Below are 12427 nucleotides of genomic sequence, written 5' to 3' on the forward strand. Positions count from 1 at the left end.
ACCCAATGTACATACATTTTTATAGCTTGGATTGTGCCTGAATTGTGCTGCATATATATTAAAAATGAAAAACACCAGTAGACACATGTATCTGTAAATGCATCCTAGTCTGCTTGTGTGCAGTCCAGTCCGTCATGCAGACTCCCACAGGGCATATTAACCCCATTAATACAAATAGCAGAACTGCCATTGCAGGGAACATGCCTGGGTTAAATGTCTGCACATGCCACCTGCACGATCTATCTGCCTTGCAATTTAATCATTCTCTGGAACTCAAGTACTGTGCAGCATTCAGAAATGGAACGCTGAATGGACCCACAAGTACCTTCTAATGCCTTACACCATTGTGTATGTTAACACCCATGTGCATATGTATTGCGTGCATGTGGGGGGGGGCCGGGAAGGGTAAATGAGCTTAATTGAGCCATGGAGGGCAATGTTCTGTGAACAACCACTGCGCCTGTGGTGAGACCTCATAGTGCACTAAAAGAACAATCTATAGAAGGATGCATCTATATTCATTAACAGAAACAGATATCTGTCATACCATATTTGCCTCTTCATTAGGGCTTTTCCAAACAAGTAGAAAGTTGTTTTTGGTTTTAAAACCAAAGAGAGCCAGTGTGGTGTAGTGGTTAAGAGTGGTAGTCTCGTAATCTGGGGAACCGGGTTCGCGTCTCCGCTCCTCCACATGCAGCTGCTGGGTGACCTTGGGCCAGTCACACTTCTCTGAAGTCTCTCAGCCCCACTCACCTCACAGAGTGTTTGTTGTGGGGGAGGAAGGGAAAGGAGAATGTGAGCCGCTTTGAGACTCCTTAAAGGGAGTGAAAGGCGGGATATCAAATCCAAACTCCTCCTCTTCTTCTTCTTCTTAAAAAAGGTTCTATAGAACTCTATGTTCTACCTTAAAGGTTGTAAACTACAAATATCTTCCTATCTTATAATGCTTAAATATATAAAACAAAATATATAGGGAGAAACAGCTTATCAACTATGTAGATGGCTACAGTGTTACGGCTTTCATCAAGAGAACATACCTTGGATAAATTAATGTGGCCTGAGATGTTACCCTTTGCATACTAATCTCTATTTTATCTGCATCCTTCAGATTTGTTCTCATATTGCACTAATCCGGAAAGCCTTTTGCCAGGCTACTAATGAACATGTCCAACCCAGTCTTAGGAGTTTGCTAACCACTGAGTTCAGGCTAATTCCCAAGTAAGTGTTGCAGTGGTTTTAGAGTACTGTTCTGGGTTCCTCAATGAGAAGATGATTAGCAGGAGACCAGTTTCCTGGAAAATCAGCTTGCCCGCTACTAGCAATCTTTCCCTGCAATGTGCAGCCATAGGGGGAAGTGTTTGATGTGTTCTGTAGGTAGGTGTGGTCAGTTCACCATATGGACTGAGTTAACACCATAAAATTCTCTGCAATGAGCAGGGGTCCTGCGGCAGGAAAGAGATAGAAAGTGTTGGAAGCCACTAATGTGATAAACTTAGGGAATCAAAGGTTTCAAGGTGCTCTCTGACATTCCTCCTCTTCTCTTCTGCAGTGGCATTGTTCAGGGCGATTTGATTTTTTCACTCCAGCAAACCGAGTGCATGTTGAAACCAGTGGATTCCCCTGAGATGGGGATGATCAAAATACTGGACAAGACTGAACTGGAAGACAGCAACAGCCTCTATGAGAAGCTTAAGAAGGAGCCAGATGCGTTAACCTACCTTGCTCCTGCAGCTGGAGACACCATAATAGCGCTGGATTTCAGCAATGATGGTGGGTGGGTGTTTAATTCAGGCAGCCTTCTGACGGGCAGAGTTGCCTATGAAGTACATTAAAAGCAAGCGGCATGTTTTGCCGGATGCCCTCAGGGTGTCGCAAGTGTAATGTGTGCTGGATTTTTAATGAGGCCCTTTAAGGTGCGACGCAACACTTAGGGTGATGACTTTTCTTTAATTTTTGTAGAGTCTGATGAGCAGCAGTTTGATGACGTTCCCTTGTATAACGATGTAATGCTCCCCTCATCCAGTGAGAAATTGCAGAGTATAAATTTGGCTATTTCCCCTCTGCCTGCTTCCGAAGCTACAAAGCCACTCCGTAGCAATGCGGACCCAGCACTCAATAGAGAGGTGGTGTCCAAGCTGGAGCCCAGCACAGAGCCCCTGGATCTTGCTTTCTCCATCCGTCGGATGCAAGAAAAGCCAGATACTCCTTCTGATGGAAGCCCCAGCCAAAGCCCACCTGAGGTTAGTCATCTGATAATCTGCTGCAGATCTGTAATTTTTAACTGAATCTCTGTTGCCCGACGTGTAAATAAAATATCTATTTTCAATGTCAAATTTGTCAGCTTTGTATCCCGCCCTTCTTCCAAGAATCTTGGGGGCAGCATACATTTCACTATCAGCTTAAAACAATCCAGTCAGCATAACGTGATCCAACACGAAATAATGCAACAGGAGAACTAGACAAATCAAGCTCCTTTAGGATCATAGAAAGCTGATTTATGTTGGTCCATCTAGCTCAGTATTGTCTACTCTTGACTGGTAGCTGCATTCCCAGGATTTCAGACAGGTCTCTTACTCAGCCCTACCTTGAAATGCTGAGGATTGAACCTTGCAGAACAGCTCCTCCTGCTTCATTTGACTCATAACAGATGGCAGCTTAAGCCAAGCACTTTGAGCTGTACAGAATCCTGCCATCTGACAGCTTGCAACCCTTCTTTACAGATGAGCAAAGGAAAGGATTACTAGATTGAGGAGGAGATTTTAGAAAGGTGATTTTTAGTGAGGGCGAGGGGGTGTCTCTTGAATTCGGGGATATATTTATGACATTAAATATGTGTGAGCTGCAACAGCCACAGGCTGCGTGGTCCTGGAATCTTGCAGCATCCTGATTACGGAAGCTCTGATGCTTTGCATTGTGGGGAAATCTTTGAACATGGACCACTTTTAAAATTGGGTGAGGGAAATGCACAAGTTTGTTGAATAGAGGTGTGGATTGTCTTTACAGCCCAGTAGTCCTCCTAATGACTATTGCTTCAATGTGGACAGCGAGATTGACAGCGAGTTCAAGTTGGAGCTGGTGGAAAAGCTATTTGCAATAGACCCAGAGTCTAAAAACCCATATTCTATGCAGGTAAGCACGTTGGAGGAAACACTCACTTTTTAGGCCTCCATTGTGGCCGCATTTAGTTTTTTAAACATTTACTAATACTGTGCAGTGTTAACCGGCAATGTTTTTGATAGAACTTGTGTGACCTGGAAGCTGGGATGAGGGATAAAACACAAGAATTGTGTACATAGCTGTGTTGCTCACTGTGTCCATTTAAATGGGGCTCCCACATTTGGAAATGGCAGGAGGTTTGGAAAGCAGCAATTTTTGGTAGATGGGAACCCTAAAGCTGGATTGACCATCAGTGCAGTCTTGACTTCCCTGTCAAAAGATGCAATTACACTTTCTTGTGCTGACATTTCAGGAAACTGATTTAGACCTGGAAATGTTGGCGCCCTACATACCCATGGACGATGACTTCCAGCTGCGTTCCTTTGACCAGCTTTCTCCGCTGGAGAGCAATTCGGCAGGCCCTCCTTCCAAAGCGGGCAGCGTCACGGGATTTCAGCCTGCTGCAGACAAGATACTACCTGCGACGGTCAAACATGAGGATGAATCAACGACACTGATAGCTCCTGTTCACATTGTCATAGAAGCCAACAGTGCCCCAGCATCACCCTATGCCGAGAATCTCAGTCGAACGGCGTCTCCAGTCAGAGAAGGAAAAGACACGACAGAGCAGAAAGAGAAGCAGAGTCCAGGAGTGCCAAACTTGTTAACAGTCACGTTGGGTAAAAGGTACCGTAGTTTGTTTGGGTTTTGTTTTTTTTAAAAAAAAATGTCACCCACTTGATCTTAAAACCAGTCACATAGCTCAGTCGGTAGAGCAGGACACTCTTAATCTCTGGTTCGTGGGTTGGAGTCCCACATTGGGCAAAAAGGGTTCCTGTATTGCTGCAGGGGGTTGTGTACTTTTATCACAGTTGACTTGATACCTATTGATTCTTCTACCAAGAAGATTTAGGCTTCAGCCAAATACTGTCCTATAACACAATTCCAGGTTTAGGCTTCAGGTTATCAGTCTCTGCCTGGATAGTTTTGATCGTGACTAAAACTTTCACTTCTATGGTTTGCTTGAAAAAGACTGTGTGCTCCTCTTCCAGGCGGCACTTATTGCTGCTGGTAATGCTGCCTTGGACAAAGTTTCAATGACTCTTCCATAGGTGCCAAACTTCTACACAGGAACCCTGATACGGGTTGCAAGTTAGAGCCGAAACAGAAAAGCAGGAACTTTTTATGATGTCTTCATTGCCAGACCATTTCTCCCCTCCACCCCCAATGTGCTGATTGTTTCATATGCATTGGGAATATTCTACATGGGGGAATGTTCAAACCTTTGATTGCACCACTTTCTTGGCATCAGTCTGTCTCAGAAGTTGCTTCAGTCTTACTGAGGTGTAGTTGACCTCGCACCCCATCCTGTTGTTGACTGACATGCACACATACCCTGCCCCAAACCTTTGAGCATATCCTAAAGGCTGTTCTTACTCTCTGAAATATGGTCTTCAGGTCTCTCTGAACACTGTATTTTCTCTCCTTGTGATCCCAACTGTATGTAGCTATTCAGTACTCTTCTTTGTGTTGTACCACACACATCAGTGTTCTGTGAACCCAACCCCCTTGGAACTCACATTTTTACAAGCAAGAGAGCATTGTGGAACTTACTTTTTTTCTTTTAAAGCCATGACACACATGCAGTTGGTTTTAACACAGGACATTTGTCTGGAGGGGTGGGAATTAACCTTCTGAACTTGTTATTTTCAGTCGATCAACTGCTGCAGCAAATGAAGAAATTAATCCAAAGTTAATAGCTCTGCATAATATTCAGAGGAAACGGAAAATGGAACAAGATGGCTTGCTTTTCCAAGCAGTGGGCATTGTAAGTTTTTAAATATACAGTCCCTCCCTATTAAAAAAAACATGAGGTTGTTGCTTTTTTTAAAAAAAAAGCTTAAATTTTCTGTGGTGGTAACTTAAATCAGGTTGTAGCCATGTGGTCATGGTTCTGTCCTTCATATCAGGTGATGGCACAGTTGTTTGAACATTTAAAATTAATCCTATTCAACACCACTGAACCATTGGCATTCCTTTTTAACATGAGTTCTCTCACCTCAAGACCCTGGAACATATCTGGCAGAACAAGGTTTGGTGGGCTTGCACTATCTCCTCTCCGTTCCCCATTGGCCCATTACCTGGAGCTGATGTTTGTAGCCTGGTACACTTGCTTGCTGTGCCACTTGAACCATACACTTAGGGTGACCAGAATTTATAAAGACAAACCCACACCTTAGTTACTACAGTTCGGAAATTCTAGCATCAAACCATTACAATTTACCAGCAAGTCTGCACAAATCCTTGGCCCAAGGAGTCCATTTAATCTCATTTTTAAGGTGGAGAAGACTGGTGGGTGCAAGTGAATAGCCAACGGCAAACATTTTACAACATGTCAGAAAATTATCATTTTTGGACTTTTTGTTCACATCATTAGCCCAAAAGTCTTGTTTAAGATACGCTGCCCGCCTGATGCTATGCATTTCACATGGGAGAGAATCCTAAGTCAATGTGCATAGGATTGTAGCCATGAGCCTCAGATAAACAACGGTCAAAGACCAGGCTGAAATTTTATAGGTGGTGTATCTGGCAGCAACTATTCCAAGGTTGTGTGTATATATGGCGGCCTTCACCTGTCCCCACCGAAGCCTCATCAAAATAAACAGGATGTCCCTTTGCACAATTTATTGTTCCTAAACTTTTATATTTAGATTTTTTTCCTGCAAAATACTGGTTTTTTAAAAAGACCATTTTTATACAGCAGCTGGTTAACTCAGTAGTATGTCTGTATGGTATCTCTGTGGTTATATTAATTGGACTTTTCTCTGTTTTTGTGTGTTCGTTTTTTTTAAGGGCACATTACTGACGCAGTCAAGTAGTCCTGGGGGAAATGTGTCCCTGGCTTGGAAACGCGTAAAAGGATGTAAATCTAATGGGCATAATGAGGTGTCGGAGAAGACGGTCATTTTATTACCATCAGGTCAGTGGCTGTTCATGGAGCAAGACCAAGTCAGATGTGTGACACCATTAATAATAATAATAATAATAATAATAATAATAATAATAATAATAATAATAACTGAAATGAATGGGGAAGCCAAAAAAGGAGTTTCCATTAACCTTAGTATCCAGAGCCTTGTCTGGGTGGGACAGAATTTATCTGCTCCTTGAAGGAAAGAACCGTGGCTTCTGTATCTTCCCCCTACGCATTTGGACAAAACTAGAAGCAACAGAAAGAACGTATGTCAGTGGCCGAGCATCCACATTGCATGCAAAAGGTTTCTGGTTCAATCCCTGGCATCTCCAGGTGGGGCTGGGAGAGGCTCTGCTGGTCTGTGTAGACCAGGGGTTGGCAAGGTTTACCAGCCATGGGCTGGATCACTCCCACAGAGATCGTCCATGGGCTGGACTGGCGCAGTAAACCAGTGCAGTGCGACAACTCGCCAAGTGGTGCCGGAAATCGCTTCTGTGCATGCCCAGATGCCAAAAATTGCACCGGCACAGAAGTGATTTCCAGCATTTGGACATGCACAGATGCAATTTCTGGTATCTGCGCATGCGCAGGCGCCATTTCCGGCACCACTTGGCGAGTTGTCGCACTGCGCTGGTTTAGTGCAGCATGCGGGGGACTTGCCGAGCAGGCGGCTCAGTTTGGGGGCAGCTCGTGGGCCAGTAAAACGGTCTTCGTGGGCCACATCTGGCCCACGGGCCGCACGTTGCCAACCCTTGGTGTAGACAATCCTGAGCAATGGACTGATGGCCTGACTCTGTACAATACAGCTTCCTGTGTTCCTAACATAAAAGGAGCAGGGTGAGAGAACAAGCCCTTATTGGCATAACGGTTACATGAGGGCCTTAGTTTTGTGTCTACCTGGAGACAGGGCGGTGATGAGAGGGAGGATGGGCTGAACATGGGTATTTGGAGTCAGATGGAAGAAATAGTTTGTGGAGGAGAGAGGAGGACTAAGCAGCCACTCCCTACAGGTATGTTTTGCCTAAAAATAATGAAGTCTTGCAGCCAGACTCTGGGCCTAGAATAGCTGGGTTCTGCAATATATGTAAAATGTGCAGCTTTTTAGGATAGGGGCAGACCCTATGACCCTGACTACTTGAGGTCTTACTCAGTCTTTCCCCCCTGGAGTGTCAACACAAGGGGGCTTGTGAAGAAGGCGCAGCAGAGACTGTACTTTTTGAGAATTCTAAGGAAAAACCATCTTCCGCAGAAACTGCTGCTTGCCTTCTATCACTGTGCCATTGAGAGCGTGCTCACTTATGGCTTATGTGTGTGGTACGGAAGCTGTACTACCCGGGACAGGATGGGGTTGTGCAGAGTTGTTAAGGCAGCAGAGAGCATTGTTGGCTGCCCACTCTCCACCTTAGAGCAGATTTATGCCACAAGGTGCCATAGAAAGGCACTGGACATAGTAAAGGATCCATTGCATCCTGGTCACTGTCTCTTCGAGCTCCTGCCGTCGGGACGGAGATACAGGACGATGAAGACAAGAACGAGCCGTCTTAAGAACAGCTTCTTCCCCAGAGCGATCTCGGCCCTGAATGGGAAGCCTGGACTTTGAAAGTCATCTAATCTTCCTTGCTGTATTATACTGTATTGTTTTAATTAGTGTTTTTATAGTTGTTTTGATTTTGTGTGGAGTGCCCTACCTGGGTGGATGGAGCAGCCAAGTAATTTCGTTGTCCCCGAGAGGGGGCAATGACAATAAAGATATTATTATTATTATTATTATCTTTCCTCTGGCTTGCAATTTCAGGAGGTGTTGCCCACACCCTTTTCCTGGGATATATTTTCATAGCCATAATGGCTAGAAACTTGTTTTCTTTGTGTGTTTTGTAATAGGAGTCCTGGTCCCACATTCAGTGCTCCCCCCACCATCAGAAAACTGCAGCATGCACACAGGGCAGTCTAGCAGACCTCACGCAACTTATATTATTTCGGATTTGCCAAACCAGTGTTAACCCTGAATAATGTATGTGTTTTGTGCAAGTTAACACGTGCTTCCTTTTCCCTTGCAGATATAGCAAGTAAACTTCTAGGGCAGTCCATTGACGAAAAGGGACTCCCGCAACTTACCAGCTATGACTGTGAAGTAAACGCACCCATACAAGGCAACCGCAACTTGCTACAGGGTGAAGAGTTGCTCAAAGCCTTGGATCAAGTCAACTGAGCTTTCCCCACACGCAACTGTTCTGTTTTCTTGGACACTGGTGACCCACCACCTAAAAGCAGTCTATTTATATTTTCTATATCTGATTTTAGAAGCCTGGCTACAAATACTGCACTAATTCAGTTAGTTTGGTTCTGATCCCCTTTCTACTTTGGACAGTCTTTTAAAAACAACAATGTTCTTTTATGTAACAACAGTAACTTGGCTAATGGTGCATTTTTTTGGTACATAAACAATCAAAAGTCCAGTATGTTTAGAACACACTTGCAATGGCAGCTTTGAAGTAGGCACCTTTTAAAAAAGTATTTATTTTTTATTTTGGATCAAGCGTTTTTGTCACTGAAAATATTTCTATCAAGTGAATCACCACTGCGGTGAAACTGTCTAAGCCTTCTCTCACGTGGTTGAAGGCATTGTGTGCTCTGATGTTCAGATAAATTTTTACTTTACTTTTTTTAAAGAAGAGAAACATTTCTTTGCAGCGGTGCATTTGTAGCCACAATCGCACAATCTATTTTCTTAAGAAAATAAAAATGAAATGCCAGCAGTTCCTCATGCAATATATACTGCATTTATAAAGCTAGTTTTTAAAGAAAACATTTTTTTTTATTTCTTTTCTCTTCCACTTGTTTATGTTTACTGCCTGTGAAATCATGTAGAAATTTTGGAGTAATTCTATTTTTTTGTCATGTACTCGAAAAAGAGGGTTCTTAAATGCTGTGCTTTAATGTCCGTGTATGGTTCGGGGGGAAAGAGAGTTCGATCTGGAGGGGCTAGCAACATTTGGGGCATTTTTAAGTTGCATAAGAGATGACCAGGGAGAGGGTTATAAAATTATGATTAGTCGTGGAGCAAGCAGATAGGAGATTCCCCGCTTCTTTTTGCAGTATTTAAACTCTGGCTTTCCCAGTGAAGATTGTTTCAGGACAGAAGGCATTAATTCACTACGACAATGTGGTGGCGGCCATTGGCTTATATGGCTTTTTAAAAGATTACCCGTGGAAGATAGGCCTATGGGTGGCTGCCTGCCACAATAGCTAAGTGGAATCTGTGTTTGGGGGGGGCCGTGGACCTCTGAATGCCAGTTTGCAGGGGAGAGCGGCTGTTGTTTTCACACCCTATTTCTGAGCTTCCTCGATGCATCTGGCCGGACCTTTGGTCTACTGCAGTAGGGCTCTTCTTACGTTACGTATGTGGATGAATTATCTTTTAATTAAAAAACAATGTTTTTAAAGTAGTCGCTTTGCCACCTCTGCAGGGAGAACAGTCCCCCCCTGCCTATAGCTCTGAAAGTTCATGCTAATATTGTGTACCTAATAATTGAATTTTAATGTTCCAATGACCCTGTTTGGTAGAGGTGATCTTTCAAGCAAATTGTAAAGCATCCCTGCCTTCTTAGCAGAGTTGCCTAGTTTCATCATTCAGTTGCTTGGTAATAATTGATGTTTTGGTTTTCAATGCACCTTGTTGCTATTAACATCCATTTGTTTTATTTTTGTTAACCATAGATTGCTGAATATATTTTAGGAACCTTTTTATTTAGATAATATGTCACAAAACATCTTCGTTTCCTTCTTTGTGCTGTATAATAATTATCCCTCCTCCATTTCTTTCCCCCCCCCCCTTACGTGGTTGGATCTAACACTAACTGTATTGTTTTATTACATCAATAAACTATATGTGGACCAGGCCTGCAACTGAAGTGTATATATCTGCAGATGACAGTTAATTTCTAGTGTCTGTAATTCTTTTCATTGGAAGTGGTCTTGCAAGTGCCTTTAGTTCACATGTCAAATTTACTTTGCCACGGTAAAGTTGCTGAAAGTATAGAGCAGTGATATAGGATTGGATGCCTTTAAGCTTCTGCAATTCATGAAGCTGGGGTCTGGAAGAAGGATACATATCTGCACATGTATATGTCTATTCAGAAGCAAGCGCCATTGTTTTCAGTAAGTTTGCTATGGGGTTGCAGCTTTGATCAGACAGGACAATTTCTGGACATCAAGAGCTGAAGAGGTTCTAGTATTGGAACAGAACTGAAACAACCTCCCACACTTGTTTAACCCAAACGTCACTCATAGTTAACTGCAAAGTTCTCCATTTACCCCAGTTAAACTGATGGGGGTGAGGAGGAAATATTGTTGCTATTTGGGAATCAGAAATCGTTGCCAGGCTACTGAAAATCACATAGATCTACCAGTGGTTCCTAATTTACCTGCTGCCCAACGCTGCTGTAGACCGCACTGAAACCACGAAGACACAAGACACATTGGGTAGAATTCAATACCACGCTCTCCCAGACATTCATTTGCACAAACATTCCTGCTTCCCAATGGGAACGCTTCTTTCCTTGCCATCCCATTTCTTTTGCAGTGCCTGCTTCATGGCATATGTTGAGATATTTGCTTAGGATGCTCTCCTATACTCTCAGCATTTTTTAAAAAAACCCCAATATTTTTCATCCAACCTGGTTCCTGGGATTCTATACCAAGAGCACCCAAATACCACACCAAGTAGGTTTCAGCTAGCAAGCAATAATGCAAGTGAAGCTTATATGTGCAGTGCGTCTTCTATCATCTGAACACATTTGTGTTTCAGCCCATTCTACTGTGAAACCACTGGAACAAACTGGAAGTGTGCCAAAAGCTATGGAATTCTAGAATCACAAGTCACCTGGAACGTACATACCTCATTGGAGGACTGAGAAATCATGGAAGAAAACAGCCTATTCCAAAATAGCGGGAGGAGATTGCTGGGTTTGTGCATGCTCCATGCTGCTGAGGCAGTATTACAGTTGCCAAACGGAAGTCTTCAACTTTGTAGCTGTTCCACACAATGACTAACATGAAGGATGTTGGCTCTAGTAGTAGCCAGTATTTTAATACTGAACATGCACATGCTTAGTCTGCACATAAGCAATCCAAATTCTGCAGCCCCTAAACTTTGCACAATATACAGTGGTACCTTGGATTAAGTACTTAATTCGTTCCGGAGGTCCGTTCTTAACCTGAAACACCACTTTAGCTAATGGGGCCGCCTGCTGCCGCTGCACCGCCAGAGCACGATTTCTGTTCTGATCCTGAAGCAAAGTTCTTAACCTGAAGCACTATTTCTGGGTTAGCGGAGTCTGTAACCTGAAGTGTGTGTAACCCGAGGTACCACTGTATTCTGATTTTGCTAGTTGGAAGAGGAGGCAAGGAGCTATCCTGGTCACTTGGTGATTATTATTTTTTTTAAGAAAAGAAGAAAGCCACATTTTGTGCTATTGAATTTCAGTGTATGCATAATATAAGGGAATGCTATGCTCCAAGCAAACTAGTTCAGTGGTCTGTTGGTTTCTCCACCATGCCTGGCAATGTAGCCAGTTTTGGACATCTTCACACAAATCTCTCACATGTCAAACATAGCCTAGGAGTACAGGAAGTGTCCCTTAGAATTGGGGATACCTTTCTTTGCACACCAGAGCCCTGATTCAGTTTCAAGAAACAAGTGTCATATGCTTGTGTGCAACTCTGAATTTAACTACGCTATTTTAGCTTAAGTCTGCTTATACATAACTGACATTTTAAAGTGAATTCCTACACACAACCAAATATAATGTATGCTATATTGTATGATGTCTTTCTGGTGTTAGGCTAATTCTTTGCATCTGGAATAGCTACCTTAATTAGTTTCAAGTAACTGGCAACTTAAAAGAAAATGTATGTACAGATTGCTGTGCTGACCAGGTCTCATCTCATCCCTTTACAATTTTTATAAAGCACAACACACTATCTCATATTTAATACATTGTAAAATGTAACGTATTGTTCTTTAAGAAACCGCAATCTGCCTGCTGACAATGTTTTTTTGTATGTTTTAATAAGTTTCTTCTGTTCTTTCATTACTTCCCTTCCCAAATATACTATTGTCAGTCCATTAGAGAAGTTCAGTAGCAGAAATGAGAGCAAAGTTGCACTCTCTTCATATTGACTAAGGCTGCAAGTTAACTCTACAAGCCAGCTATTTATGGCAGTTCCAAATAGTTTTACATTCTTGGCAATGATAAGGCAGCCCTCCATCTGTGTAGATTGGGTGGTCTGTCGCCA

The 12427-nt window shown here is 43.0% G+C and overlaps 1 protein-coding gene across 1 annotated transcript in view; it reads left to right on the forward strand.

Annotated features, from left to right (window-relative positions):
* Positions 1–10029, forward strand: part of HIF1A (hypoxia inducible factor 1 subunit alpha) — a 42150-nt gene extending 32121 nt beyond the window's left edge. Inside the window, exons 9-15 of the mRNA XM_083517680.1 lie at positions 1550–1770; positions 1960–2240; positions 3004–3129; positions 3470–3843; positions 4870–4984; positions 6010–6136; positions 8188–10029. Coding sequence (XP_083373806.1) covers positions 1550–1770; positions 1960–2240; positions 3004–3129; positions 3470–3843; positions 4870–4984; positions 6010–6136; positions 8188–8339 — 1396 coding nt within the window. The 3' untranslated portion in view covers positions 8340–10029. The remainder of the gene's footprint in view (positions 1–1549; positions 1771–1959; positions 2241–3003; positions 3130–3469; positions 3844–4869; positions 4985–6009; positions 6137–8187) is intronic.
* Positions 10030–12427: the final 2398 nt, after the last annotated feature.

This window comes from Podarcis liolepis, assembly GCF_965112155.1.
Source record: "Podarcis liolepis genome assembly, chromosome: 1".
NCBI classification, from domain to species: Eukaryota; Metazoa; Chordata; class Lepidosauria; order Squamata; family Lacertidae; genus Podarcis; species Podarcis liolepis.